Raw genomic sequence first — 27,083 nt, 5'->3', positions numbered from 1 at the left:
CTCTCTCTCTCTCTCTCTCTCTCTCTCTCTCTCTCTCTCTCTCTCTCTCTCTCTCTCTCTCTCTCTCTCTCTCTCTCTCTCTCTCTCTCTCTCTCTCTCTCTCTCTCTCTCTCTCTCTCTCTCTCTCTCTCTCTCTCTCTCTCTCTCTCTCTCTCTCTCTCTCTCTCTCGCAGACTGTGTGGATGACTGTCACTGAAAGTGCTTATGGGCGGAGCCCAGCCAATAACAGGCCAATTTTCTACTCTTAACGAAAATGCCAGCTGTTGCCTTTTAACTTGGACATGCAAACGAGATCATTCGAAAATACAACATTGCTGTTTTCCCCCAGTGTAACCAAGGCCTTAAGCAGTGTCTCCTTCTCTCCCAGCTGGCCATGATGAGAGCACTCCTCTTAGCCCAAGCTTCAAGGTAAACAACTAAAACTTTTCAGGAAAATGTATGCACCTCAGATAAAAGCTGCATGCCATTTTAGTCAGATGTGGTGACCTTCATGGAATTATTTGGTGTTTAAAACACATTTTCACATACAATGAAAGCCAATGACAGTGGTGAATCAGCAGAAAATAACTTGGTCAACGGTAAAAGATTATGAAGGGCACCTTGATTTTGTATTTCAAAGCAAGAATGACTTGAAATGTCAAAAAAAGACTGGTATGGTCCACATTGGGTGCCACGCCCCTATGCCCAGATAACCCCTTCCGTGCCAGCGCTTTAGTCAATGGGAGGTCGGGGATATTTGCGAACGCTTAAACTATATCTTAAATTATGGCTATGGGTCTAAAACACCCCTCGCTTATCAATGACTTGCTTGCAGTCAACATGTATGAAACAGATTGTTTTTTTCATTGGTACATTTCCGTTTTATACCGTTTTGAATACGAGTATAGTTTCGGAAAGTTCTAGTAATTTCAGAGAAATTCCGGGATAATAGCCCTTTAGTGGAATACACAAAACACGTCATAATTTTTCGGCTGATTTATGAATCGTTTTCAAATAAACGCTAGATTATCGATAGTATATGTGTACTTATGCACGCTAGAGAAGCGGGCTGAAAAATCGATTATCTATGCCGTGCTTAGCGTTAACGTTACGCACACACACGCGTTGTGATCGCTGTGAAAAAAACATCTGATTAACCCAAAACTGGTAACATCGAGTCCTTACCTCACATCAGATGTTCTGCAAAAAGATTAATCCAATTCCTGATCGCCATTCCAAATATCGCGTTTATTGATCCAACGTTATACTCTGAAACAGATAATCTACGCTTCTTCCAGTCCCCTCAGTCAATGCAATAGTATCCAGATGCATGCCCCAGAAGTAAAACGTGGACCGGAGTTATTTTTTTGATGCACTTTTTCAGCCAATCCAATCCAATGATGTGCAATATCATCCGGGAGACGATAGGCGGCGGTATTTGCCCTTTTCGAGCTCAGAGCCATTCCCAATGATAACGTCAGGCTGGATGGATGAAAAATGAATGGATATTGCTAATAAAAGAAATAACGAGAAAACTCGTCATTGCCACTCAACGCATGGCGAGTTAAGATGACTAATCTCGTTGCTGGCACTCAATGTGTTAAAGGTGCACAATTGTTCACTATTTGGGCAATTTGACACAATTCCTGTGAGTCTATGGAACACATCTATAAGGTTTTTTTCAATAAAATTCATTGTTTTGTATTTTTAATCAAGTACTTTGGTGCATGACTTTCTCCCTTTCCAAAGTATAAGCTGTTTTTGGCTGGGCTCCGCCCACACTCGCAATGCGCTTCGACGTCACCCACCTGCACTGGCAGATATGCTAGCATGGAGGAACCTTTTCAAAGCACACCCGCTCCGTCTCTGGGTGTGTGTGTGTGTGTGCATGCGTGTATGTGCGTGTACAAGTTGTAAGTTGGCGAGTGTGTGTGTGTGTGAGAGGGAGAGACAAGAGGAGAGAAGTGCTGCCGTTTGGCAAGTGTGTGTGTGTGTGTGTGTATATGTCTGTGAGAGGTGAAAAGCACTGCCGCTAAAGCAAGTTTCATCTCAGCCGCGGCTGAGTCTCCTGAACAACAGCGTGTAGCCCAAAAACTGCCACTGCCCTGGCCCATTGCTTGTGGAGCACGATATCATTAGGAAACGATTAGGAACACTGTCGAACACTTTTGAGGAAGTGCTGACAGTGGAACAGCTGAAGGTGGCAACTCTGCTGTCAAAACCGCTTCCGCATTATTTCCACTTGCTGCTTGCCCGTTTTGCTCATAATTTCAACGTTATGCTAACTCCTCGAATCACAGTTGATTGTGGGCGGGCGGTGGCAGATCAGCGTCTCTTCACGTTCACGAGTCAATTCAGAATGGCTTGTTTCAGTGTTCAGGCGTTCTTGTCTAAGCTGAACTGCAGAAACGGGACTTGGTACAGATTTCACATTTTGTCAGTGTTGGTACTTGGTACAACCCCATATTGCTTGAAAACAATGCAAAACACTGGAAAATGCCATTTTTACAATAGGGGAACTTTAAACGTTCGGAGCCCTTTAATCTAAGGCATAGACCTCAGCCACTTACATGCTGGGCTGCTCCTTGTCTGTGTAACAGAAGAGCAGAGGACTGAGGCTCCTGGCTAACTCGTGCTCTTCAAACTGGCCCGCTGCGTCCGTCTTCCCATTGTCCTGACGGAATATCACCGGCAGACCTGAGGCAGGGGGGGGGGGGAAAGGAATAAGGGAACATTCTGATAATGGTGAGTGAGAGTGATAGATATAGTCTACGGTCTATTGTTTGGTGTACATAGTACTAAATGTATGGAGAGTGATACATATAGTCTACTGTCTATTGTTTGATGTACATAGTACTAAATGTATGGAGAGTGATAGATAGTCTATTGTTTGTGGTGCTGTCCCTGTATGTGAGGCCCTGTATGTAAGCTGTTGATATGTCTTTGCATCACTATAACTTAGTTATAATTGATAAGCTTGGTGTTTTCTAATCTCTGGTACCAGTCTTGTTGATGAGCCAGTAGGGAGCGGAGATAAGGATTTTGAGCGCCCCCTGGGCCCGCAGGATGATGCGTATGGTGAGGCTCAGCAGGCGCTTGTTGGCATCGTACAGCCGCATGTGCACCAGGTAGTTCTGCGTGCCGGGCGGGATCAGGAGCTCTTTACACACCGGGAAGTTCTCCAGCAGCACGCCTGAGAGAGCAGCACCGGCACACAGATAACGTCAAGAGAGAGGGACAGATAGGACACAAGGCACTGTTCCAGAAGCTTTGAGTAGAATACCAGCGCCACCCCATGGATTCAAATGTAACTGGAATTTTCAGGTGAGGAATTAGGTGTGAAAATATATTTGTTTCTATTCAGTCTGAAACAATAAAATAAATAAATAAATCAGGCTAGCTTGCAGCTGGATAGCTTTCTACTAAACGCAGAGAGAGGAAATTGGTCTCAGTCTTCTTGTCTGACTCTGGAGAAGATGGTAAGCATATTTCCCATAATGTTGGCATGTTTCTTTAAGTAAACCTGAACAGTAAAAAAGATGATCTGACCCAGCTCCAGGTTCTGGGTGGTGTCGGCGGCGTGGAGTATGGCCTCCTTGCCGGGCTTCAGGGTGCCTTTGATGGGGGTGCCCTTGATGTAGTAGTTGAGGTCGCAGGGCAGCAGGTTGGCCAGCACCAGCGTGGGCAGCAGGTAGATGGTGTGGCCCGGCTGACGGTAGATCTGCTTGGCACCGCCTGACACCGCCTTGGCAGGCTGCTGGTCCGGGTAGTTCTCCTTCTTGATCACCACGCAAAACCTTTGGGTGGGTAAGGGTGTGTGAGGAGGAGGGACAGAGGAAGAACAGGAGTTTACATCCACACATACAAAGTTATAGTCTTAGTCTTAATTAGTGTGGGTGACCTGGCGAAGCCAGGTTGCCACCCACACTATACATATCCATACTCTTTTTATTATTTATTTATTTATTCCACCGATTTTGCAAACACTTTGCAACACGTAAGCGTTCGCGCCCCATACACGTGAAAGGTATCAAAACGAGCGGCTTGCCTATGGCAACACCGGTCTCCGAACTCGTAAAGTTTCACCGCACCGTCTGGCTACGAATCGACTTTAAACGGTAAAATATCGGTCCCATTGGGAATGCATTGCATTTTAGAGTGTAGCAGCTGAAATAATCTTTTTCCCCCTACCTTGGGTGAATTGCGAGTGTGATCTCAATTTTGGACGTAGAAATAAAACAAACACATCAAAACGATGACACGGCTGTCAACCCGCTCACAAAAGAAAAATAAATGGAATTGGACATTTCTATCTCAACTGACGACCATTTGTTTGAAGGTTCTCCTCCCCATTGACCGCCATGCAATCGCACTCTAGAAATCACATTTTTCACACTATTTTTTAGCCTTCTGTTCCGATCGCCGAAGGAGTGCCACAATATCGCACGAATGTCACAATATCGCGCACAACCCTTCGCCTACTCGTTGTAGTGCTCATGTGCGCGTCACAACGCTTCATCTCTTATAGTTTTCTTTTAATCAATGTGACAATGCAGTCATGCATCTGCCTCCATAGAAATCCATTGGATAGAAAATATGCAAGTCATAGTGATTGCTTCACCTGTGTGGCTCATGGCTCACTCATGATTGGTTCAGCTGTGTGGCTCGTGGCTGAGCTGCCAATGACATCATCCACTTAACCCATCATTGGCCATCACTGTGTTGCACTACTGAATTGCTGACAGCGCCCTCTGTCTTGTGGGTTGTGTCATTGTACTCAGTAGGGATATCCTCTTTCATTTTTCATTGGTCCATGTTGACCACCTTTCATTGGTCGATGTTGACCACTCCCCCGATCCTTAGACCACGCCCCCTTAGGCCACACCCCCTCAGTGTATCTCTTGAACCGTTTGTCGTAGAGACTTGCGGATTGTGCCATTGGTCGATCTTGACCACCTTTCATTGGTCGATGTTGACCACTCCCCCGATCCTTAGACCACGCCCCCTTAGGCCACACCCCCTCAGTGTATCTCTTGAACCGTTTGTCGTAGAGACTTGCGGATTGTGCCATTGTACTCGGTTTAATAGTGTAATAGTGTGTAATAGTGTAATAGTGTAATAGTGTGTAATAGTGTGTAATAGTGTAATAGTGTAATAGTGTGTAATAGTGTAATAGTGTAATAGTGTGTAATAGTGTAATAGTGTGTAATAGTGTAATAGTGTGTAATAGTGTAATAGTGTGTAATAGTGTAATATTGTGTAATAGTGTAATAGTGTAATAGTGTGTAATAGTGTAATAGTGTAATAGTGTGTAATAGTGTAATAGTGTATAATAGTGTGTAATAGTGTAATAGTGTAATAGTGTGTAATAGTGTGTAATAGTGTAATAGTGTGTAATAGTGTAATAGTGTGTAATAGTGTAATAGTGTGTAATAGTGTGTAATAGTGTAATAGTGTAATAGTGTAATAGTGTGTAATAGTGTAATATTGTGTAATAGTGTAATAGTGTAATAGTGTGTAATAGTGTAATAGTGTGTAATAGTGTGTAATAGTGTAATAGTGTGTAATAGTGTGTAATAGTGTAATAGTGTGTAATAGTGTGTAATAGTGTAATAGTGTGTAATAGTGTAATAGTGTGTAATAGTGTAATAGTGTAATAGTGTGTAATAGTGTAATAGTGTGTAATAGTGTAATAGTGTGTAATAGTGTAATAGTGTGTAATAGTGTAATAGTGTGTAATAGTGTAATATTGTGTAATAGTGTAATAGTGTAATAGTGTGTAATAGTGTAATAGTGTGTAATAGTGTGTAATAGTGTAATAGTGTGTAATAGTGTAATAGTGTGTAATAGTGTAATAGTGTAATAGTGTAATAGTGTGTAATAGTGTGTAATAGTGTAATAGTGTGTAATAGTGTAATAGCGTAATAGTGTAATAGTGTAATAGTGTGTAATAGTGTAATAGTGTAATAGTGTGTAATAGTGTAATAGTGTGTAATAGTGTAATAGTGTAATAGTGCAATAGTGTGTAATAGTGTAATAGTGTGTAATAGTGTAATAGTGTTATAGTGTGTAATAGTGTAATAGTGTGTACTAGTGTAATAGTGTGTAATAGTGTAATAGTGTAATAGTGTGTAATAGTGTAATAGTGTGTAATAGTGTAATAGTGTGTAATAGTGTAATAGTGTGTAATAGTGTAATAGTGTAATAGTGTGTAATAGTGTAATAGTGTGTAATAGTGTAATAGTGTGTAATAGTGTAATAGTGTAATAGTGTAATAGTGTGTAATAGTGTAATAGTGTAATTGTGTGTAATAGTGTAATAGTGTAATAGTGTGTAATAGTGTAATAGTGTAATAGTGTGTAATAGTGTAATAGTGTGTAATAGTGTAATAGTGTGTAATAGTGTAATAGTGTAATAGTGTGTAATAGTGTAATAGTGTGTAATAGTGTGTAATAGTGTAATATTGTAATAGTGTGTAATAGTGTAATAGTGTGTAATAGTGTAATAGTGTAATAGTGTGTAATAGTGTAATAGTGTGTAATAGTGTAATAGTGTAATAGTGCAATAGTGTGTAATAGTGTAATAGTGTGTAATAGTGTAATAGTGTTATAGTGTGTAATAGTGTAATAGTGTAATAGTGTAATAGTGTGTAATAGTGTAATAGTGTGTAATAGTGTAATAGTGTGTAATAGTGTAATAGTGTGTAATAGTGTGTAATAGTGTGTAATAGTGTGTAATAGTGTAATAGTGTGTAATAGTGTAATAGTGTTGCGGGTTGTGTCGTTGCACTCAGTAGGGATATCCTCTTTGATTGGTCTATGTTGACCACTCCCCCGATCCTTAGGCCGCGCCCCCTTTTTGTATCCTTTGAACCGTTTGTCATAGAGACTCGCGAGAGACCCTCTCCCCCGTTGGCCGGCGGTGCACAGGCGTCACCCACACTTTCACAATTTCCCCCGCGCGGAATTGTCTAGTGTATATTCATATCCTAATCATCAATATCCCATAGTACACAAGTACATGGAATATTGCAACTATTAGCATGGAAACATAACTTAAAGACACTGAAGACTAACAGTAAACATAACTTACAGACACTGAAGACCAACAGTAAACACTAAATGGTAAATGGTGCATTTAACCTCTTAAGCCACAGAAAATTTGCCTAAAAGTACATACCCAAGTAAATGGAAGATTGCTCCACTTCTACAAGTGCCATTTTCATGTTCTTGGTATCTAGGGACATCTATGGACCTCAGGGAATGTATTCCCAGTGTCAGAAAGAGTGTGTCTGTTACTATGCTTGAGTAAATTGTAATCAACCAAAGGAGAATATAAGCACCTTCTTGAGATCACGTGTACAAAAAATCTAAGCAAATTAATAAAGGGCAGATGATTTACAGGATTTTTAGTAGATACAGTACTGAATTTTGCCATCCGGCCAGATGCTATTTGAAATATGAATATAGAATATCAGGCCTATAAATTACCTTATTATGTTCAAGTCATACATCTATGGATGGGGCCAAATCTCCAATGGAAGAGTTAAATCTGGATTTAGTACCACCAGGCCCCCGTTACAGGGCAGCAAAGACTGTGAATGAAATCTACTGTAAGTACAGTTACTTTTGTATGTCCATAACTCCGCCATTTTTCACCAGATTGCGACGCATATTTTTTCTAGACATTCAGAGAAAGGTAAAGAAACAATATAAGTTGTATTTTACGGCTTAACGTTCAGGTTTGTTCGATCCGTGAAATATAATCACAGCAATTTCTTTCCTTCACATCAGCCAGCTGCAGCTTTGACAGCGAGCCAAGTAGTGTAGTTTTATGAAATTTCAACATCCATCGAAAGCCCTGGGTCTCCTCTTTCATAGGACTTCCTCGCGTCTAAATCATCCGGTTTCCGATGCAATGCGCAGAGATTTTTATAAGCTCATATTTTGCTAATAACATTTAAAATCATTGGTAAACAAACGTAGTGCTGCCGTTTTTACTCTTGGCTACATTTGAAAAAGAAACGCAACATTAATTCATACGGACTGTATTGATCTATTTATGATGTGAAATAAATCTCTGCCCGGTACGGGCTTAAGGGGTTAAATAGCGTTTTTATCCAAAACGCTTTACAATTTGTTCCTCCCATTTGACCCATTCACTCACACACCGACGGCAGAGGCAACCATGCAAGGTGCCAACCTGCTCATCGGGAGCAGTTAGGGGTTAAGTGTCTTGCTCAAGGACACTTTGACACGCTGCCCGGGAATCAAACCGGGAACCTCAGGATTACCAGACGACTGGATTACAGGATTGCTCTACCTCCCAAGCCACTGTCACCCCAAGTTACAGACACTAAAGACCAGCAGTAAACTGGAGAAGGTGTTTACCTGTGTATCAGGAATATTGACGTGCATGTAAACACGCTTGTTATGTATTTTTTTTACCTGAAGCTGCGTTTGAGGTGGTCCTCGAAGTCTGCCGACTGGCACTCCCTCTTGCTGCTGCTGACCTCTCCAGGCCTCTCCACGCTGGTCCAGTGGATGGGCACCTTGCAGAAGAACAGGCCCAGGCCCTTGGGTCGAGCCTGCAGCCTCCAGGAGGTCAGGTGCAGGGGCACCGCCAGGGCCTCGCCAGGCAGGATGGGGGGCATCACCACAGGCTCTGTGTGGGGCAAGGCTGGGTTACATCCTGACTAGGATTGGGTACCGAGAACCAGTGCCAACGTGCTTGGTATCATCTGGACCAAATCAATAAACACATTTTGATGCCTCATTTGCAAAAAACAACCATCAATCGCCTTTTAACCAATATTTCTCTTCTTTTTAGGTGACACTGGTGTGATTTCCAAACGAAAAAACAATTTTCAAGAGTTGTGTCCATCCCAGTATCTTAATTCACTGTAATCCTCAATTAATTGAGAGAGATGGTAAAGATGACACTGGGAACACCTGGGGGAATGCTCTTATTATCATATTATTATTATCACATTTTCCGTTTCAGAACTTAGAACACCACTATAGAATAAAGCTCATTTGGATATAAAAAATAAAGCAAACCTTCTGTGGGTCCACAAAATCAGTCTACCATTAAGCCGTGGATCAATCAGCCGTGTCTCCATGTGCAGCCTGGCTGGGGCTAGCCATGGTCTAGCATGACATGGCTGACATCATACCTCAATGACCGCTCCTACCAAGTGTCATGGAGAGGGACCCTGTCGGCCACCCGCCCCCCTGCGGACGGGTGTCCCCCAGGGCTCAGTCCTAGGACCCCTTCTCTTCTCCCTCTACAATAAATCACTGGGTAACATTATCACGTCTCATGCCTTCTCGTATCATTGTTATGCAGATGATACCCCACTTTTCCTCTCCTTCCCTCCCTCAGATATCCACGTCTCTGAGCGGATCTCGGCCTGTCTGTCCGACATCTCCGCCTGGATGACGACCAACCACCTCAAACTGAACCTAAGCAAAACAGAATTGCTCCACCTGCCGGCCAAATCCTCCCCCCTGACCGACCTTTCCATCACAGTCAAGAATGCAGCTGTGACCGCGTCCCCGACTGCTAAGAACCTTGGTGTTGTCCTCAACGACCAGTTGAACTTCTCTGCTCACATCGCAGCGACAACCAGAACCTGCAGATTCGTCCTGAGCAACGTCAGAAGGATCCGCCCCTTCTTGACAAAAGAAGCCACCCAACTCCTCGTCCAACCAACAGTCATCTCCCGCCTCGACTACCGCAACGCACTGCTTGCTGGCCTCCCGGCCACTGCCACCAAGCCTCTTCAACTCATTCAGAATGCAGTGGCCCGCCTGATCTCAAACCTACCGAAGTCGGCCCATGTCACCCCACTTCTTAGGGAACTGGACTGGCTCCCCATTGCTGCACGAATCTGCTTCAAGGCCCTCGACCTGGCATACGGTGCGGCAAAGGGAACCGCTCCCGCCTACCTCTGGTCAATGGTCTCTAACTATACACCCTCAAGACCCCTACGCTCTGCATCTACATTGTTACTCAGCTGATAGAGTTGTGCCCTTCCTGATGACTTGTCGTACAGAACTTGTAAGTCGCTTTGGATAAAAGCATCAGCTAAATGACTAAATGTAAATGTAAATGTAGCATGGTATGGTATCAGGGAACAAACTTTACTTTTTGACTTACCAGCCATTTGGGCTGGTAGATTTTAAAAACTACCAGCCAGGCAGATTTTTTACCAGCTAAAAATAGCTTTTTAGTATATAATATCGCCATGTGTTATTATTACTATATAATACTCTCATATGCTATTTTCAATTAATATCATAAACAACATAAGGAATATTAGCATAATTTTGAGTGGACTGAAGGAATGAGTCAGCGTTAATAGTTTTAAATGCAAATAATTTATTGAAACATAGAAGTGGGGTCGGGACACACACACACACTGTTTCAACTCACCACCCCCGCATCATATTGTAGTCTAGTCTGTCTTCAAACTTTCACTCCTCTCAAAACTTTTTTATATTTGAATATCAACATTATCTGTCCATCCTCAGTAATCCTCAGTTTACTATAATATACTCCTGTCCTGAGTCCTGACTAGTGACTTCATCGTCTTTCCAAACGCACGCACGCACGCACACACACACACACAGGGAAGGGGAGAGTGCCCCCCCATTTCCCTTTCCCCAGTCCACACGGTCTGCTGTTCTCTATGGCTCTGCGCCTCTGCCTCTTTTCAGGATTAGCTTGTTAGCTTACGCTAACGTTGTAGTGATTGTAATGGTACATAAACGTTAATTTCGGGCGATGTGGGCATAAAGGAATGGTGACGGTGCAAAGCATGTAGATGCATTTGACCCGTTGTGAGAAGAAAAAAAACACCACAGACTTATTTCGGGTCGTGTAGGCGCACTGCTGTGTAGCGCTGCTCTGCTTTCAGAAGCACGGACTGGGCGGATATGACTCGCGGAGTTGCTACAGGGTTTTTCAAAATAAGAGTATCATATGAACTGAACGTTGCTAGCTGCCGGAGCCATAGATATTATGACTGGAGCTGCGCTTGGGGCGGAAATGAGACCCGCACAGGATTTTCAAAATAAGAGTATCGATATGAACTACACGCCAGGTGGCGGGCAGACCTCTCATTTTTACTCGCCAAACCTTAAATCTACACGCCATTGGCGCTTGGCGGGTGCTTATTTTGTTCCCTGTATGGTATACTATGGTTTGCGTCTCCATAGCGTTTCTTGTAAACTCTCCGTTTTGCTAGGCAAGCTTTCAAAATTCACACCACCAATTGTGGTACACAAGCTAAACCATGATGATACAACAGTCCCAGCCAGGGTCCAGCCAGGTTATAAGGACAATGGAGAGACTCACTGTGTGCCAGACAGGCCACAGCACAGTTAAACCCTGGCAAGGCATTACTTCTCCGGTGTCTGGCTTTGGGAGAGAGTAGCTCACAAATATTGATTCAACTTTCCTGGGCCATGGAGATAACATATTGGAATTCTTCATTTTGGTGGTGTTCCCCTTTAAATTGCAAATCCTCTCGAAAATCCACCAGAACGGACACAGACTGAAAAGCAACCAAAGCATAGAGGTGGAGGCATCACTCACTGTCTGGGGCAGAGGGGCTGTCCAATCTGACCTCCATGGGGACCTCCAGGCGGTTCTTGACCATGAGCGCTGAGCGGACTGTGATGACCTTCCTGGCACTGCCCTCCATGGTGATGGAGAAGACCACCCGCACGGGGGGCAGAGCTGAGAACTGTGGGGGTTTAGAAAGAAAGAGAGAGGGCGGAGTCACACGCAAGTGGCTCCAAAAAACGCCTGTCAAGAAATGCAGCTTCAAGGTTTCTGGCTACCCTGGTGATGACTGTTGATTTAGTAAAAATGTAATTAAAATCATTTGGTAGGTGTAGTTAGTTGTTTTTACCTTGTTGGACTGTCATACATTTAAAAAAATATATATTAAAAGGTGCTATAGATAACATTGAGCCACTAAATGTGCCACTAGAGCACTAGCATGTCAGCATGTCTCAACTAACAGCACATTTATCCAATCAGGTGCATTTCACATGGGGAAATGGGAGGTAGGGAGGGATGTAAATAACAACATCCATTTATTATTATTTTATATATCACAAATTAATAAATCAATCATTTCTTTGTGGAAAAAGCAATACTTTTATTCTGCACCTTTCTAAAAGCTCTGTGGATGTACTATACATTAAAAAGAAAAAGGTTACTCTACCTAAAGATTGTATCTATAGCACTTTTAATACCACGTGTGATTTGATTCCTGATAAATGTTAGTAAATATCAAATTTGCACATCGCATGGTCTAATCTATGGGCATGACCAGTTCATTCTCAGGACACCTCGGTGAAAAGATTATAGCATCCAAATCACAGAGGATGTATTACTAACCCCATACAAACCCCTATATGAACAGGACTTAAAGGGGAGATGAAGCATTGAACAATATGAGCCTAGTTTGTTTGTTGTGTACCTTGGGTAAGACATGGTCCTATAAACAAATGTGAAATCCTGCTTATTTGTTTGAAAACTCAAATGTAATTTCCCCGTTTTTGCCATGGGCGCCACCATTTTAGATTTAGCTGGATGGTGACGTCACAGTGATGGTTTAGGCTGGGTCCCGGTTTACAGTGCTGGTTAGATAGCTATTTCAGCGCCGTGGACAACCGTGCTCGTCACGGATCTGGGGCTGAGCGAGTTCGAATCCCGGACTGCAGCCGTGCCTTTCCCAGAGTGTCTTCCCCCCCATCTGAACCCTTTCAGCCTGCTTCTGTCGGTCGAACTTGACCAAGTATAAATGCGATAAACGTATAAAAGAGCCAGGGAAATGGCCAAAGTTTAAAAAAAAATAATAATATTATGTTATTTATGTACGTTATCATTATGTAAACAAATGCACATATGGATTGTTTGCTGCAACGTTTCTGAATGAATTGAAGCATTAATAAATAAGCAGATAATTAAATTAGATGTCCATAACATTTGTGTTTTTAATTAGCATAGCCTAAATAAATATGAATTCAAGAAGTTAAATACTGAATTAACGACACATTTATTAACAGGCTGAATAACAGGCTGAAAAAAACAATTAGCCTATTTAATAGGCTAAACACTGTGCGTAAAATATAGGCTAAGCGGTGGTAAAAGGCAACTTTGGCTATAGCCTTCTAAAACAGGCTAAACTTCGTTTGGCTTCTTGAGTTCACATTTCTTTGGTTTGCAGTGGTGCACCTGCGGGCCAAATTCCAATGTTCCGAGACATATTACATTTTATTTGTTAGGCTATTTGAATACACCAGCCCTAAATGGTGGATTCAAATAGCCTAACAATTATACAAATATATAAATATGTCTCGGAACATTGGCTGTTGCGTTGTTGCAAACTGGGGAGGTGTGAATTAAAGAAGTTAAAACTAATAACAGGCTGAAAAAACAATTAGCCTATTTAACACTTTGGTCGCCAAAAACGCCTTACCACGTCATTCCCCGCCATGCTCATTCTGCCAAAGACGCCGTACCACGTCTTTGAGATCAATATTTAAAAAATCTGTGATCGCAATCATATTTCTCCCCCGGAGACTTGAGATCTTACTGTTGATCCCCTCTCAACTCTCCAACGGTTCAAGAGCGCCATCTGGTGGCCGATCGGCGGATCGCCCAAACCGGAAACAGGAAACGGAAGCTGGTGCTCATTCCAATTCGGTCCGATTACTCGCTAATAGTCCCAGGACTCGAGCTAGACACAATGGATAGCAATCCGTTACCAATAACTCGATAAACAACATGATTTGGACGTATATACTATTATACAACCTGGAGATGGATCGCATATTTCTACATCTTATAATAGGAATATTTCTGCTCCACGCTCATCGCCCAATGCTACGAGGAAGCTACGGTGAGATTCAGCGTTTTTTTTTAACGTGTTCGATATAAACTGCTCTGATGATCATATCACCCACACTAGATGAATCATCTAACGTTGGCCACGGAATTATAAACGACCCCCCCCCCCCCATCCGGTCAACATCAGATGATAAGTAGTAACTTCTAGAAGCACGTCCATTTGACATTTTTTATCTCGCGCAGATCGCTATCAAACTGTATTTGATCATCAATATAATGCATTTAGGGCTATAAATCACGTTCTGGAGAATGCTGCAGAAAACGATAAAAACATACTTATACTTTAGACCGTATTTTAGTATGAATATGTGAATGAAAAAGTATAACGTTGCTACACCCTGAACAATAGATACTTGACGTTGAATGGGCCATATTAATGTCAATTTAGCAATACAATTTAAAAAGTTATAGCCCTGCAAAGAAGGGGAACTTCTCCATAGACAAATAGAGCTGGCGTGGGATGGTTTATTATGAATATAAGCCTGGCGACCAAAGTGTTAATAGGCTAAACACAGCGCGTAAATATAGGCTAAACAATGCGTAAAAGTGCGATGTCTTTTATGCTGCGCTGTGACAGCACTCCATTGTGGACACTGGACAGCCAGCTGAAGCGCGTGGGCCATATATCCCAAACTTTGTAATCCTGCGTCTTTCATGCATTTGACCACGTTTCTGGCATTATCTCGGAGTATGACATGAATATTTTCTTTCGGAATATGCCACGTCTGAAACATATTCTCGAATGCTGTTGCCAGCGCTGCAGCCTGCAGCAGTATGGGAGCCGGAGAACTCTTGGGAATGCAGGACCGCTTTACGGAGTTGAAAGTCTGCGTCAATCCACTGAGCTGTCAAACTCAGCATTAACATGGGGCTGACATCAGAGCTCCAAATATCACTGGTAAAGCTAATTGAAGAAACGTCTTCTTTCAGAAGGCTATCAATGTGCGAATACACTGCCTGGTAGAGCTCGGGTACAGGGCAATGTCTGAAAAATATGTGCGACCTGGGAGCGTGTAACGCGGTCGTCGAGCCCTATGAATCCATTACTTTTCATGTGATCACCTTAGCCTTCTGACTACCACCGTTATACGCACATGTGCCCTCTAACGTGGTTTGCATTAGTGGCCGCATTGTTTCCTCTGACTTTTTTTGCGCCAATAATAACGAGTTGAGTTTCGAACGCATGAATGCTGAGTCTGGCATCAGTTTGCTTACATCAAACACAATGAATGGTTTTGTTACACACGTATTATTATTCTGCAGTGTTCTGGAGGTCCAGATTAATGGTTGGGGTTGGTTCAACAGAGGGGTATGGATTGGGATATCACCTAAAGTCAACGTTTATTATTTTCTATATATATATATTGTTTTATTTGTAAGATATATATTTACTGTTGACCTGATAGTGTTTTATTGTTCGCCCGTATATGCTCCTTGTATCGCCGCTGCTTACAATGGAGACAAAGTTATACCGTTAGTTTTGTATACAGCCAAGCCACTCAACACATATTGAACGGAGAAAAAGATAACCGTTAGTTGGAGAATAAAAGTGAGGAGAGAGGTGTTTTGCTACAGCGCTGTGGTGGTAACGTTAGTGCCGTTATTAGTTGGAAACGGTGTTGTGGTGTTGCCAAGGGAGAGGAGGAATACCATACTCCTGCATCGATCTGCCGACGGCGACGGGCCTTTAGACTGAGTTCGGTTGAGGCTGAACTCATATAGCAACCAACAGACTTTAGGTGATAGCCTAATCTATACCTTTCTGTTGAACTAATTCTAATTATTAATCTGGACCTTCAGAACATGCAGTATTATTAATTTGCTCAAATGTCGTGGCCTCACACAGTGCATACATATGCAGCATCCCCCTGTTGCTCAATGCTGTAAAATATTACATAAATGTTTTTTTATGAATAACGATATTTGAGGAGCCTAATACTATTGCTACAGCATGCTGCAGGTAGTAGTAGTAGTAGCTAGGTACGTGGGAGGCTGCGGGCGAAACCATCTCCGTGACATCAGCATTTAGCGTGAACAAAATGGCGGCGGACATGTTGATAAATGCTACATAATTGGACATAACAAATCGTTTTTTCTTAGAAACGGCTTATTTTTATAACGTGATTTTTTCTGTGGTTTATCTAAATACTAATTTGATGCTATGACTATGTTTATATCGCTATGAAACATCTCCCCTTTAAAGGACTAATTGTTGTAGTTCCACTGATTTGTTCCAACATCACTTGAAGTCATTCTTATAGTTCCATCGTGTCAATGTTGCCATTGATCGAGAAACAACAGCAGACTTACATAGACATGCGGGTGAATGATGTTGGTCCTGCTGATAGGGCTGCCGACCTAGATGAGGAGACAAGGAGACAAATCCAATGTCACTTGGAGTGAAAATAACACATTTTACGGTCTAATCAAGATGCCAGCCCCCAGTAAACAGACATACTCTGATAAGTTGAACCATTTCAACAACTTCGGGGTAAGTGCTTGACAAATAAGTGGCCCGGATTGTATGTTTAGGTCATATAAAATGGTTCTGAGAGAGTAAAATGGAAATTACATGACATATCGTCACCGATATTGTCCAACTCTTAATCTCATTATGCATACTTTGACAATAAATAAAATAATAATTTGTTCTTACTTGCTTGCCTGGGTAAATAAAGGTTAAATAAATGTAAATCTTTTCTTTTAAACTGATACCGATATTTTCCGATATCACATTTTTATGCCAATATCGGCCGATAATATCGGTAGGCCGATAATATCGGACATCCCTAGTAGCAATGCTTTCTGGGTAAAGTAGTCTGCATACATAGTTAACAAAAAGGGCTCCACTTCTTTTTAGGCCTGTGGCTCAAAACGAGCGATTGTGGTATCATCTTGGTTAATAAGACCGATTTGTACAAGTGATGGCTTATTTTGAAGGTATGAACCTGTACTTTCATATCATGTAAAAAAAATGTAAGATCCCTCAAAAGGACCTCAAGTCTGTGCTGAGTCACAAATAACATTTTATAAATAAATAAATACCAAAACACTCACAGTGTTGGAGGGGTTGTTCCGGTCTGGAGCGGCGTAGCGGAAGAACACGCCCACCTTGTCGACAGATACAGGCTTGACCTGCTCCCAGCCGCCCACACGCACCAGCAGCTGGTGAAGCTTCAGCTCGTGGGTGTGTCTGCAGAAGAGAGCAGAGAAATCACGCTGAAATCAATTCACTTTCAAGTCAATCAATGAAGAATGAAGAAAAAAATAAAACTTGAAAGAAAGTGACATATACTTGAGGATGATACTTATTCTCCCATCCCAATTACCCGCTGTGCCAATTCTCCCCTACCCTGTCTTGAACGTTGCTCGCATATGCCCCGCACTGGCCGGTTGTAGGGAGGATAGAAGCCTTGCATCACGTGTCCCCTCCGATACACGAGGAGGCAGCCTGTCACATCTTTTCACCTGCCAGCGCGGACTCTCATTAGCGAGGTGTAACGTGTGGGATGCTCACACTACCCCCGCCATTTCCTGTCTCTGCTGTGCAGGCGTCCCCAACCGACCTGTAGGAGTCGCTGTCCACAACGTCTAGATTACCACCCATCGACTTCCACCCGCTAACTCTGCCAATTGAGTTAGTATGATGACTGGCCCAAGCCGGAGGCAACGCCGACAGCCGGAGTCGAACCCGGTGTATCTTGCGTTGGTGACGAGCGCAATGTCCGCTGCGCCACCCAGCCGCCATATAATACAACCTTTTCATGCCAAAAGGTAAACCATCTGCATTCAATCTTGATTCAATAGACCTCTCACGTGTTCACATCATTATGACATCATAAGCCATACCCAGTGCATCTTTTCCCTCCTATGGCAGACATCCCATTTACCAGTAATGTTGTCCTTGATGCTGCATGTGGGGTTAACACATTGGGCGCCGGGGGTTGTGCCCATCAAAGTACCCAGTCTGCCACCGTTGAAAGCCTATGGAGATGTTTACCTTCTTTGCAGGGCTATAACTTTTTAAATTGTATTGCTATATTGACATTACTATGGCCCATTCAACATCGATTATCTATCGTTCAGGATGTGGGAACGTTATATTTTTTCATTCATACATTGTTGTGTTTTTTTTTTTTTTTATCTTTCTTCCCCTACTTTTTCCCGATTTTTCTCCCATCCCACCCTTCCTGGTTGTTGCGTACTTTCCCCTACTGTTGGTCCGGGAGACCGGAGACTGTCACATGCTTTCCTCCGACGCATGTGCAGCCTGGGGCAGGCCAACCTGGCCGCGCAGGTTCTCACCGGGGAGAGTGTAGCGTGTGGGAGGCCACACTATCTCTCCTCAGTTCCAACCCTCGCTGAGCAGGCGCCCCGACCGAACTGTAGGGGTCGCTGTCCACAACGCCCAGGACCCACCCTTCAGCTTTCCCACCCCCTGATACAGCCAATTGTATCAGTGTGAGAGGCCAGCCAAGCTGATAGCAACGCCGGGAGCTGGATTCGAACAGGCGAATCCTAGTGTCTCCCGGTGTTGGTGACGAACGTAATCTCCGTGCGCCACCTCCCCCCCCCCTACATTGTTGTGTTAATAGCGTCGAGAATATAAGTATGTTTTTAATCTTTTCTGCTGTAATTCCAAAAACAGTAGTTATAGGCCCTGAAGCATATGATAGATTATCGATTGGTGTTTCTTTCCTATACACACTATATTAAAAAATTCAAATGTTTATGATCGGTATACATTATGCTTCATCATGCGTGAAGGAAAGGGGGGGGGGGTCGTTTATAATTCCTTTATCGTCAGTAACGGCTTTATTTAGTATGGGTTGATATATTGATCAGATGGTTTGCAGTGAAATGAATAAACAATCGGGCTGAAAATAACATTACTGTCCTCTTACCGTTCGCCGATGAGACTGGAGGAAAAAGATCCCAATTATTTGACGCCGATCTCCTAGATCCATTTCCGGTTTGTATGGCGCAATAAACGCAGAAATCATATCGATTATTAAGTTTAGAAAGCGATCCAAATGCACTATAGTGTTTGTCTGGATCCACGTAACAAAATATCACTGCCGGAGGGATTTCCTCGACACACCGATCGGCACTTCCGGTTTTGGCGAGAGTGTAACTCGCCCGACCATCCACCAGGCGGCGGTATTGAGGCGTTGCAATCTCATACAGGGTCCCGCTGCAGTCCGGAGGTTGGCTGGATGAATTATGAATGCCATGGCGAAAAAAAATAATATTGATCCCAAAAACGGCATAAGTCGTTCTTGACGTTCAACGCATGGCGGGCAAAAACGGCGTAACTCGTTCTTGGCGACCAATGTGTTAATGGTGAAATCGCGTTTGACTTGCGATTTTTTCCTTTTTTGAAACTGGTGCTTAAAATTCTAAATCCCCTGCCTTATCCTTTATCAGAGAGAGAAATGTATTAGAAGGCTTTGTTCACGGGACCACAGCTGCATGAACCACAGACGAAGCTAGAAGCAATCTATTAATAGTCTATTAATTTTCCTATAGCTGCGGCAAAGACTGGAGACTCTGGAAAAGTCTGAAAATACATCAGCAGTGAGAGAGGTCTATTCCGTAAAAAAAGAATGTGATAGGTGTACGAATGACTTGCTAGCACATATCTGGGCTGCAGGAAATGTCATACAATTTCACTATGTACTTTGTTAGTACACCAAGCACACTTACTTGACTGTTAGGTAGAGAACGACAAACAAGAAAACTCACAACTTTGTAAAAATACAATTTTTTTTTTTTTGATCCACTTTTTCTCCCATTTTTCCATATTTTCTCCCATCCCAATTTCGTATCATCCAATTCAACCCTCCCCTGTCACGAACGCTGTTTCTTGCCTCCCACAAGCCGGCTGCAATGTGGACTAAGTCATACATAGCACAAGTCCCCTCCGGTACTTGAGGTAACAGCAGTCGCATCTTTTCACCTGCGCAGCTCGATCTCTCAGTGTCGAGGAGTAACGCGTGGGAGGCTCACGCTGCCCCCGACACTTCCTGATTCTACTGCGCAGGCGCACCAACCGACTTGTAGGAGTCGCTTGTTCACAACGTTCGATCCCCACCCTTCAGTTTTCCCTCCCCGTAATACGGCCAATGTGTATTACTGCGGACGACCAGCCAAACTGAAAAACAATGTGGAGAGCTGGATTCGAACACGCGAATCCTAGCGTCTCCACACTGGTGGCGAGTGCCTTGCCCACTACACCACCTAGCCGCCCATGTAAAAATACACTTTTATTATATATATATATATATATATATATATATATATATATATATATATATATATATATATATATATATATATATATATATATATATATATACCGTACTTTTCGGACTATAAGCCGCGGCTTTTCCCCCCATTTTTCGACCCTGCGGCTTATATAACGGTGCGGCTTATATGTGACTCAACGTGACCAAACCCGAAAATGTAAAAATCAAAATATAGCTTTTTTGACTGCATTGAAATGTTATTTATCTGTTCCCTTATTTGCTAAACTTAATACAACTTGTAAATGAGTTCATTCTTGTTATTTGTCCGACAGTATTGTGTCCCAATGCTAATTACATAAATTATGGTAATTAAACATTAAAACATCTGCGGTTTATAGTCCAGTGCGGCTTATATATGTACACATCATTCAATTTAGCTGCTGCGGCTTATATTCAGGTGCGGCTTATAGTGCGAAAAGTACGGTATTCAAATATTGTTTTGCCTATTCACCTGGGGTGTCAAGTAGCTGTGCTTGGTGCATGAGTGTATGTTGCGAGTTTGAGCAGCAGTGTATGTACAGTACACAGGGAAACTGTATGACTTTGTCTTTGGCCCAGATATGTGCTAGCAAGCTGGGACACTGTTGCGGCTAGGTCAGGGTAGCGTCACAAGCTGGGACACTGTTGCGGCTAGGTCAGGGTAGCATCACAAGCTGGGACACTGTTGCGGCTAGTTCAGGGTAGCATCACAAGGAGGAGAATTTATGCTCCGTTAATGTCCCCCAGTAGTACTTTTTATAGATTTGCTTTAAAACAAACTAAAAAAACAAACAAACAAAGGACTACCATTTTCACATGAATCAAAGCCATACCTATGTCGGAGTTTCTCCCGTGCCTCAAACTCAAACGGTATCTCCTCACCCGGCAGCACCTCTCTCCACTGGCTGATGTTGTGGCTGTCGTCTGTCCCCGGACCATGATGCACCTCTGAGATAGAGTCAGCACTGCCACTGTGGGATAACGCCACCCTGTCAGGGACATGCACACCATGGTTACATGAGTTTATACACCATGGTTACATGAGTTTATACACCAAGGATACATGCGATTATACACCAACGATACATGGGATTATACACCCTGGCTAAATGTAAGGTTACATGGGGTTATACACCAATAATACATGGGATTATACACCAAGAATACAAGGGATTATACACCAAGGATACAAGGGATTATACACCAAGGTTACATGATATTATACACCAAGGTTAGATGGGATTATACACCAAGGGCACATGGGATTATACACCATGGTTACAGGAGGAGACTGTACACCAAGGTTACATGGGGTTATACAAATCAGTTATCATGGGAGTAGCCACAGTTTACCACTTGGATATACCAGAAGGTTTGCCTCGCAAACCAGACAAATATTGCATGATTTCACAAGCAATATTGGTCTGGCCTCCCATTAATATCTCGACGGCACTGTAAATGAGTTTAATTACTCAGTGTATTTATCGATTATAAATAAAGATTGAATTGAAAGTGATTTCAGTCTGGACTACCATGGAACCAATCAGAACAGTCTTTCTGTGACAGCACTGTGCATCTTCATTATTAACATGGAAGATATTCATTTATCCCAGCTGGCTGGTAGTCAAATTACTGCACTGTTTGCTGTATGGCTTTTATTTCTGTTGAGATGTAGCTATTTTATTTATTTTTATTTGTATGTATTTTGTTTTATCTTCATTGTGATTCATGTAATTAATGAAATGCAAAAAAGTTTTTTTTGCCTACTTGCTGAATATATTAGTCCCAAAACCGTAATCCTAGCTCAACCTACGATAACTTGCCACAAAGGCATAGCCTATTTGTGTATAGTCTATTGATTTAAGTAATGGAAAGGATCATTTAGACCTGTGGTGCCAGAGCAAATATAGTATATTGGATATATTGCAGGAGCCTCTCTGTCCCGATCAACTCTGTGTGAAAGTGAAAGTAAAAAGTGGTAACTGGTGGACAAAGTGACATTTTCGACATTAAATTACAAGTAAACCAGTAAATGTTCTATAAATGTTTGCACAATAGCATAATAGTAAATGGGCTTTGGCAATACAAGATCATGAGCGGAATGGGGCGCATTTAAGTGGCATTGAGCAGTTTTGAGTTACAGATATTAAAACGTGCTCCTCACTCAGGGCGAGCACCCCACACCACTCTTACCCCACACCGCTCACATGTGCGTCTGACTCCGTGCCTCACAAACCTTTTGGGAAGCCACATGTGCTTAAAAGAAAAACATCTTGCACCATTTTAAACGATAGACTGCAAATTAATCTGATCTTAAAACATCCCTAATGGAAGCCTAAACGTTTCTGACGTGAGTCTCAATAAGGACTAATACATAATAAATAACAAATTGGCACTGGCAGCATTCAGGAAGTGACAGAAAGTGAGAAGGACTTGGTTTGTCTCCCTTTGAAATGTCTTTGCCATTATTTTATCAGTAATGGTGATGGACAGTACCATATTCACTGACCTTGTAGGGGTGGTGGTGAGGGTGGCGAACCACATGGTACATCCGGTGTGATTGCGCAGGGCGTAGGGCACAAACGGCTGCCTCCTCTTGGACAGCTTGACATCAGCTGGAAATGGGCACAGTCACAAGTCAACACCACACAAACCACAGGCACCTTTGACCTGTTCACAGTTTTATACTTACTTTAAACAGCTTTCTTTATGCTTACGCTACAACACATTGAAGGAAGCCATGGTGACGTCGGGTACCCAGGGAAAATTATTTATCTCCGACAACTTCTTAAGAATTTGGGGAAAAGTAGTTCAATATTCCAACTGATGGCCATTTATTTTTGTGATTTTTGAATTATTTCCCATGGGGTTGGGTTGGTCCTAAATTATAAGGGTTGGTTTGGTTCTAAACTACAAGGGTTGGTTTGGTCCTAAACTATAAGAGTTGGTTTGGTTCTAAATTATAAGGGTTGGCTTGGTTCTAAATTACAAAGGTTGATTTGGTACTAAACTATAAGGGTTGGCTTGGTTCTAAACTATAAGGGTTGGCTTGGTTCTAAACTATAAGGGTTGGCTTGGTTCTAAACTATAAGGGTTGGCTTGGTTCTAAACTATAAAGGTTGTCTTAGTTCTAAACTATAAGGGTTAGTTTGGTTCTAAATTACAAAGGTTGATTTGGTTCTAAACTATACGGGTTGGCTTGGTTCTAAACTATACGGGTTGGCTTGGTTCTAAATTATAAGGGTTGGCTTGGTTCTAAATTACAAAGGTTGATTTGGTACTAAACTATAAGGGTTGGCTTGGTTCTAAACTATAAGGGTTGGCTTGGTTCTAAACTATAAGGGTTGGCTTGGTTCTAAACTATAAGGGTTGGCTTGGTTCTAAACTATAAGGGTTGGCTTGGTTCTAAACTATAAAGGTTGTCTTAGTTCTAAACTATAAGGGTTAGTTTGGTTCTAAATGACAAAGGTTGATTTGGTTCTAAACTATACGGGTTGGCTTGGTTCTAAATGATAAGGGTTGGTTTGGTTCTAAACTATAAGGGTTGGCTTGGTTCTAAACTATATGGGTTGGCTTGGTTCTAAACTATAAGGGTTGGCTTGGTTCTAAACTACTGTATAAGTGTTGGTTTGGTTCTAAACTATAAGGGTTGGTTTGGTTCTAAACTATAAGGGTTGGTTTGGTCAGAGTATTACACACAGCATGTTCTATATATGAAGGACATGTCAATCATTCAGCCATTAATTGCATATAGTATATAAACACAAATGCCAAATTGGAGATTTATATTTTTCCCCACGACAGACAAAAACAATAGAAATATATGCTATTCATTTCTTCAAATGAACAAAGTTAAAAGTGACATTAGTGACAGCTTTTCGTTGAAGTCCAATACAATCATGTATTTTGCTAGTAATATTGCATTCATACACCAATGTACAAAAATACACAACCAATGTTGCATATTCTAGTGAATGCCATGGAAATCTAAGATGGCTTGTACATTTTCCAAGGAGTGCACATGCTACTAAAATGACAGCTTAGGACCATAGAAGAGAAATTAGAATTGTAATATGAATCTCAAGTTGCATGTGTACTCCTTTTTCAATATTCTAGGTAGTGAGAATTCATTCTTAAACATGTTAAACATAATTGTATCGGACAAAATACATAATTTGATGAAATACTGTAAAAACATAAAAACAATGGTCCCATAATGATATGCTGCTCAGCCTACCATCATGGCAATTTGCCAACTCTGTTGACTGCATATGAAAGAAGCAATTACAAGTGTATTCTATGATGGAATTCACACACCAAGGCAAGTGTTCATAATGTTCACAAATGCCAGCCATGCTTTTATGAAGCATTCTTTCCATGAGTCGCACATAAACAGCAGCAGAAAATTAAACAGGACATTCAAAACACAATGTAAAACAGGGAGAAAAGGAAAAATAACTAATCTAACAATAACATAACCCTCCCAATACTATAGTAGTCATCACTCAAACTTAACCCTCCCAATACTATAGTAGTCATCACTCAAACCTAACCCTCCCAATACTATAGTAGTAGTCATCACTCAAACCTAACCCTCCCAATACTATAGTAGTAGTCATCACTCAAACCTGCAACCCCAAATGGAATGTAACCTTCCAGTGAGATCAAATCACCCTGGTTTTGGAGACTGATCATTTCTGTGTTATATAAAAAAGAAAAAGAAAAATACTTCTCCTGAGAAACATTTGTGTTCTCGCGCAAAACCTTTGAAAAAAAACTCTAGTTTTGTATGCAAAGGTCACATGTGTGATTTTGGAAACAACAATATGGAGCGGTTCATAGAGTTTTATTGTCCTTTTTTAATGCAACCATTTTATGGACTTTTTCAAAACCAAGATTGAAACAATCAGGTACAACATTGCCCCTACTCAACTGGCCCATCCACCCGACACTGCCCCTCATGATGGCCCTACTCTAGGATGCTTTGTTGAGGTCACCCAAGCTGAGCTATCCGCCATAGTTCACAAAATGAACTCTTCCACCAGCTCCCGGGATCCTCTCGCAACATCGCTTTTGAAAATGTGCCTTCCAGCCACTGTCCCCACCATGACCCAGATAATAAACCGCTCACTGTCCACCGGTGAAGTTCCACCCCCCCCCCCCCCTCAAAAACCTGCAGCTATTAAACCTGTGCTAAAAGTGCACAACTTGGATCCAGACGTTCTCTCCAACTACCGCCCCATCTCAAACCTGCCCTTCCTGGAAAAGGTTCTGGAAAAGGTTGTCACCCTACAGCTGCATGCTCTATGAGACGTTCCGAATCCAGTCTGACTTTAGACCCTCCCACAGCACAGAGACTGCCCTGGTAGGGCGGGCCATACTTTTTTTTTTTTGGAAAATCAATCGAGTGGGGTGTCTAAAATACGTGTTTTTTTGTGGGGAATTCAAATATGGGATTATTTTTCTAATCGGATAACTCCTACCTACATTGTTTTGGATTTCAAAATGGCCGATTTGACAATTTTTCACCCCTTGGCCATACATGGATGCCAACATGAATCTGAAGGAAATCATAACATGCAAGGTGTCTAAATGATGTGTTTCTTAATGGGGAATTCAAATATGAGTTCATTTTTGGGATAGAATAACTCTAACCTACATAATTTTGGATTTCAAAATGGCCGATTTTACCATTTTTCACCCCTTGGCCATACATGGATGCCAACATGAATCTGAAGGAAATCCTAACATGCAAGGTGTCTAAATGATGTGTTTCTTAATGGGGAATTCAAATATGAGGTCATTTTTGGGATAGGATAACTCTAACCTGCATAATTTTGGATTTCAAAATGGCCGATTTTACCATTTTTCACCCCTTGGCCATACATGGATGCCAACATGAATCTGAACATTAACTGTTGCTGCAGCAAAGACAAAAAGATTCCTGTGAAAGATATTGCCTACATCAAGGGACAGAGGGAAAAGGTTGGAAGTAAAGGACCACACCAAATGGCTGGAGCTGATCTGCCTGAGCACAAGAGACAGGTGAAAACATTGGAAAGGCAGGGGATGGAAAAGAAGGCAGAGAAAAGGAGAAGGGGCAAAGAAGAAAGCTTTGCAGCAGCAGACAAGGTTGCCAGGAAGGATTTTGAGAGCTTCCTTACAGTCCCTGAAGTTGAGCTCATTCCTGAAACTGACCCTGCAGCTTCAGCAAAGCTACGGAAAAATTATGATGAGATTCCAAACATCGCCCTTGCTAGTGTAAGGTATGGCATAGGTCTAAGGCCAACTGCAGCTATAGCAACTGCAGCTCTGATTGATGCAGGACTCATCTTAGAAGATGACACAAGTAAAGTGATTGATAAGAACAAGGTTAAGAGAGCACAAGAAAAGTTGATGCAAGAGCTGGGGGAAGAGTTTGAGGAGAAGTGCAGGGAGGAGGGGGGGATCTCCTGTATCCTCTTTGATGGGCGGATTGACATGACCAATGTGATGATGGAAGCTGAGGGCAGTGACCAATCTTTTCCTGCAAAGATCAAGGAAGAACACTATAGTGTTGCTAGTGAGCCTGGCAGCAACTATCTGTTCCACTTTACACCAGAGAAAGCAACTAAAGAGGAGTCCCATGCAGAGAAGATTGCTAAGGTCCTGTTTGCCTGGCTGAAAGAGAGAGGTTCTGATAAGACCTTGTGGGCCATTGGAGGAGACTCGACCAATGTCAACACTGGAGTGAAGGCAGGTATAATGCGGAAGCTGGAGCTGCACCTGGGGAGAAAGCTGGTCTGGTTGGTGTGCAACCTGCACACTGGTGAACTTCCACTGCGCCGTCTCATTGTTGAAGTTGATGGGGCTACTCTGTCAGACAACAAATTGTCTGGGCCAATAGGA

The 27,083-nt window shown here is 42.3% G+C and overlaps 1 protein-coding gene across 1 annotated transcript in view; it reads right to left on the bottom strand.

Moving 5' to 3' along the window:
* Positions 1–27,083, bottom strand: part of vps13d (vacuolar protein sorting 13 homolog D) — a 200,101-nt gene that overhangs the window by 55,784 nt on the left and 117,234 nt on the right. Inside the window, exons 39-47 of the mRNA XM_084334010.1 lie at positions 22,705–22,810; positions 21,029–21,184; positions 16,966–17,101; positions 16,219–16,266; positions 11,581–11,731; positions 8,427–8,643; positions 3,529–3,776; positions 2,981–3,172; positions 2,550–2,676 (exon numbers count right to left, since the gene is read on the bottom strand). Of these exons, the coding sequence (XP_084190136.1) occupies positions 2,550–2,676; positions 2,981–3,172; positions 3,529–3,776; positions 8,427–8,643; positions 11,581–11,731; positions 16,219–16,266; positions 16,966–17,101; positions 21,029–21,184; positions 22,705–22,810 (1,381 nt within the window). The remainder of the gene's footprint in view (positions 1–2,549; positions 2,677–2,980; positions 3,173–3,528; positions 3,777–8,426; positions 8,644–11,580; positions 11,732–16,218; positions 16,267–16,965; positions 17,102–21,028; positions 21,185–22,704; positions 22,811–27,083) is intronic.

The sequence above is a fragment of the Notolepis coatsorum genome (assembly GCF_963971535.1).
Source record: "Notolepis coatsorum genome assembly, chromosome: 17".
Lineage (NCBI taxonomy): Eukaryota > Metazoa > Chordata > Actinopteri > Aulopiformes > Paralepididae > Notolepis > Notolepis coatsorum.
Note: the sequence above shows the minus strand (reverse complement) of the source record. Positions and strands in the feature narration are given on the sequence as shown.